The sequence below is a fragment of the Pyrus communis genome, chromosome 5, assembly GCF_041283825.1.
Source record: "Pyrus communis isolate YQ-2024b chromosome 5, ASM4128382v1, whole genome shotgun sequence".
In the NCBI taxonomy this organism is placed as follows: domain Eukaryota; kingdom Viridiplantae; phylum Streptophyta; class Magnoliopsida; order Rosales; family Rosaceae; genus Pyrus; species Pyrus communis.
In genome coordinates this window covers 18995722-19000644 of record NC_142569.1, presented here as the reverse complement: position 1 = coordinate 19000644, position 4923 = coordinate 18995722, and the positions used below count along the sequence as shown (strand labels likewise).

Below are 4923 nucleotides of genomic sequence, written 5' to 3'. Positions count from 1 at the left end.
AACACACACTTCTAGTTCACAGTTCTACAGTTGGCCAAAAATAATGGAGGTGTGCAATGGTGTTGTGGGTTAATGAGTTTAAAAACGCCAATCTTTATTTTTATCTTTTTATTTAATAAGGCAAAATTTTGAGAGTTTGGAGGAGAAAATTTTAAATTAAGTATAAAGAATCATAAAAAGATTGGGTTTAATAAAATTTCCCTTAAATATGTTTGAGTATTTGCAAGGAACAACACTACCTATCAGACAAAATAAGCTTAAGCTACGCTATGAAGGTTGTATGCTCCATTTTTCGTAGCACGCATGTGAAAGAAATTCTGTACGATGAGTCGATGACTACATTTATAGAAATATCTATGGAACACTTATTGACCTAACACTCGACTTAAAAACCCATTGTGTATGTGTAAACATTATTTTATATATAATGTATTATATATACCTTAATTACAAATGACTAGCACCATGATGCAGCCAAATTACTAAGGGGCACAAGCTTATTAATTACACTGCTATACAGCCTATACTACTGCTTCTATATATACATCTGGCCACAACAAAGAAAGTCGTAAAACCCTTCCGGGCTTCAAATTATATGTGGCCATATATTATTCAGAATATCCCTAGTACTAGTTTTTATTACCCTTAATTACTCAGCTATAAATAACGATGATCGCGATCACGATGAATTGAATCACGTTCCATTTGTCACATTACATATGCATGTAGTGATAGTAATGCTCAGGAGGAGTATCCGGGTCGGGTTTCTCAAGTACTCCGTCGACGTTCCTGAGCCAGAAAGTCTGCTTAAGAGAAGCAGCTCCCGTAGGCACATCATCCATGACCTTTTCATGCCCTTTCGGAACGTATATTCCTGTTCTTGGATGTGGCACCCAGTTGCACCTCCATGAAGATGAACTATTACTGCCAGTCTCACTTTCCATCATGTCAGTATCCTCACTATCACTCTCAACCATTTTGCTTGATATGTTTTCTGCAGCTCCCCTCAGCTTGCTGCTGAAATGGCGTCGATGATCTCCTTGCGCGTGCTTAGCTTCCCTGTAACATGAACTGCGGCATGCATGCATATTATTAACCCTCTTAATAAAATTATTATTATATCATCTCAACTTACCATCTAGTATAGTCTTTCTAATAGAGGTTATGTCGGTCCCACTTCTTTTAGAAAAGATAGTAGACTTGATATCCAGTTAATTAAGATGGTTCAATTGAAACAACTTTCACTGTCGATAACTACGGACTGGAAGGATCAATTTAGCTAATTCATAATGGAAACATTACCTAAGCATAAACATCTTTGATTTCGCAACCCCGCCTCTCGTCATGGCCATCAGCATTCACATATAAGCAGATCCACAAAAGTTTGATTTATATTTGCTAAACCCTAAACAACTGCCAATATATATAATAGACGGAAGAATATGTTCTATTGGGCATTACCTTTGCGACCTAGTGAAGGCTTTTGTATAAGGAGGAGGGCACACATGCAATATTTTCATTTTTCAGATAAAGCAAAAGTGGAACTCAAAGAATATCTTTATATTATTGAAGGAAAATCGGGTTCCAAACAACTGTGAGGCTCTAATTCAATGGTAGACCATCATTGTGAGATACTCTCTAAGAATGGTTGAAGTGCATGTGTTAAATATGCTTTATATTGATGCGGCTTTTCGTTTAAGTAATAAGAATATATTACATAATGTATTGTTCTTAAAGCACATGAGTAGTACAGATATTTTTCTCCAGATATGACATCTCTGGTCCTTGCTCAAGAACTGTACATGGTAATCTGTCTTTGGTGAGTAACCGAGCTTTCTTCTAATAAGTTATGCTCCCTGTCGGTACTTTAGCAAAGGTGTTGACTTAATCGTGCACGATCAGGACCCCTAATAGTACTTAGAGGTACGTATACTATGCATGATTTAGCGATAAGGGTACTGTGTGATTGTAGCACGGTCTTGTGGTAATATACACAAGTTAAGGACAGTAATTTTGAGTATATAGCGAATAAATATACAATGCGTTATACATGGACGGATCCACATAGAGACCTGGTGGTGTCTCGGACCCTCCAGAGGTTGGGGAAAAAAAGCTAATGAAGGTCCTTCAGGGATCCCTTGAATGTCTGGTTCGAGAACAATTTGTGCCCACTAAGTGTTTAATTCTCAGTAACACTCCACAGGACACGTTGATATCCCTCGGCAAAACTCTGTCGGGTCATTTGACAAAACTCTACAAGATCTCTCGCAACACTCAACATCTGTCAACACGCATGCAACATGGCTTGTGGAAGGATTTTTACCATCTGCAATAAAAACATTTAAAAATACTTGCAAGAGAACAAAGTAATTGTAGTATAAACGATTCAAGTAAGGTCATTCTCCACAAGAATTGATATAAATAATTTGTATTTAAACTAATACTTAATTAATTATTTGAAATAGATTCTTGTAGAAAAAATTGAGATTGTGTAGATGAAAACCAAAACAAAACAATTTAAATTTAAGAAAACAATAACTCGGCAACAAGGAAATTAAAATAGTTTTTAAGAAAATCACTTATGGAAAAGACTAGGGTATAGCCATCGCCATTAACAATCTTATGCAATTCTACCAATTACTTATGAAAGTATCAGATGCATGTTTTGAAGGTCAGGTTTTCAATGCATATTCTCCTTGAGATATTTAAGCAAGAACATATATTTAACATGTAATCCGTCTATGATATTCAGATCAAACATGAACATGCAAGACTCATTAAGCTGTTGTGAAAACCTTTTGAAAAACTATGCAACCCTTAAGATTCTTTAGTGAAATTACAATTATCAATCAATAAAAGTCCTAATCAATTCTAAGGTGACATTCCAACATAATTGCATCCAATTACTTGTCTAGACATCTTAATGGTAGCCAATCATCAGAACTTATAGATAGCTTAAATACAGTGATTAATAATTCAAGGCATGCATGCATAATCATAAGCAATTCCATAAAGATTATATATTCATGCCAAGGCTCGTGGCCTTCCCCTAGCAAAAGGAATTAGTTACGCATATTTATAATTAAAAAGAAAAATGTTATTAGAAACATGGATAGAAAATACCTTATAAAATAAGGTTGAATCATAAAAGCTTTCTAGGCCGAGTTCTCCAAAGTAGTACGTCAAGAACACTAATACACGACTACACTATTTATATAGTGCTTTATTTCTTATCCTACTTAAAGAAGGCCTTCTAATAAATTGGAAATCTAATTAAAATAATAAATAAAGGTTTCGTATTCAAAATGAAATTCATACTGCAAAGAAAATCCCTTTTTTGATTGACCAAATCCACTCTGATTTGGTCCCAAAATGTCTATTTTTAAAGCTTAACACGTCCTCTTCAAATCCTCAAAAAGAACCTTCCTCTAAAAATGCCATCTTGACCATCAAAATGCCTAAAACGTCCAAAAACGTCCAAAAACGTCGATCTAGGAAAGTTGCGGAGTCAGTACTTATTTCTTCACCACAGTTAAACAACATGGACCTGCTCCAATTGGAATTACTCAAAACTTCATCCGTTTGATTACTCCTTCCTTAGATTAGATTCGCTTGTCCTACAATAAACAATAAATTAATACAAATATCATCTCCAACCCTTGGGATAAAACCTAAAATTTTAGGTTTTATCCTAGAAACAGTTTTTCTGCTCCACGTTTGAGCTAAAATATTAGTCTGAGATTATTAAAGAATTAAATTTATAATAAATCTATTTTGGTAACATTTTTTTAAAAATAAAATTTATGTAGATTATCATGATTTATTTTTATGAACATTTTAACCTAAAAAAATATTTAAATTTCAATAAAAGTTGTAAATTTACTAAACCGACCCCCTGAAAATAATTTTTTGGGTGAATTTTTAGTTTCAATTTTGATTTAAATAAATTTATTTAATTGTTTTAGCCCTTGAATTTAATTTTGGGTCGTTAGATTTTTTTAAATTGTTAGATTTGATCATATTTAACTTCAACCATTGGATTTAATGTATTTAAAAATATAAAATTTAAAAGTAAATAGGTTTGAATATAGACCGTTAGATCAACCAATGGTCCAATAATTACAACCGTCGGATCGAAAAAGAGTTGTTGGGCTCATTTTGAGTGGCTAACATACTCAAAAACCTAAATTTTAAGTTTTAACCCAATTGTTGGAAATGAACCAAAAATAGGATAAAAATATAGACTAATATCGACTCATCAGCTTGACAAAGAATGATAAGGAGACCAAACCGTCGATGAAATGGCGACTAAAATTAATAAAAGAAGCAAGAATGTACTTACGTCATGACTTTTTTATGCTTAAAGAGATTCATACTTGAAACAAATTAACCCAAAAGTCAATTTTAACCACCAAATGCATGTGTCTTATCTTGCTAGGGTATCTATTTATCTCCACTTTCCATCTTAGCAAGAACTCGAATAAAGTGAACTCATATTGCAACGAAACTATCTTTTGGGTGAAAGAACCTGATACAGAATTAACGTTGATTTTGCTTGGGCACATGGTGCATGCACATCAATATATGTAAACTCAAAATAGTGAACTGAGTCTCTGGCACCTTCCTTTACCTTCAGCCAAACTGTACAGTTTCAGTTTGTAATTTTACTTTGGCTAGAAAATCTAATAAAATGTCATATGTTCAACTCACTTAGTTAGAAAATATAATACTAAATTATTATGGCTAGCTTTTATAACTTAATTCAAATCCTCACCCCAATAAGAATTTTATAAAAACAAAAAATGTCATATATATATATATATATATATATATGCACAACAAAAGGTGCTACTCCACATTGATACAAATCAGTTCCTAAGAACCTGTACCAGTCCTTTTTGTTTGGGTGTTGTTAGTCTACGG

At 33.4% G+C, this 4923-nt stretch overlaps 1 protein-coding gene across 2 annotated transcripts; it reads right to left on the bottom strand.

Annotated features, from left to right (window-relative positions):
* Positions 1 to 396: 396 nt before the first annotated feature.
* On the bottom strand, positions 397 to 1461 carry LOC148696936 (glutamate racemase). Of its 2 annotated transcripts, none has more exons than XM_088694686.1 (2): positions 1303 to 1461; positions 397 to 1071 (listed from the first exon to the last, which is right to left on the bottom strand). In XM_088694686.1, exons 1-2 carry the CDS (start codon positions 1356 to 1358, stop codon positions 714 to 716), a joined length of 414 nt encoding a protein of 137 aa, XP_088550812.1. In that variant the 5' UTR covers positions 1359 to 1461; the 3' UTR covers positions 397 to 713. The 2 variants fall into 2 exon arrangements, with proteins under 2 accessions (XP_088550812.1, XP_088550813.1); XM_088694687.1 differs by having other exon boundaries at positions 397 to 1059; positions 1303 to 1441.
* Positions 1462 to 4923: the final 3462 nt, after the last annotated feature.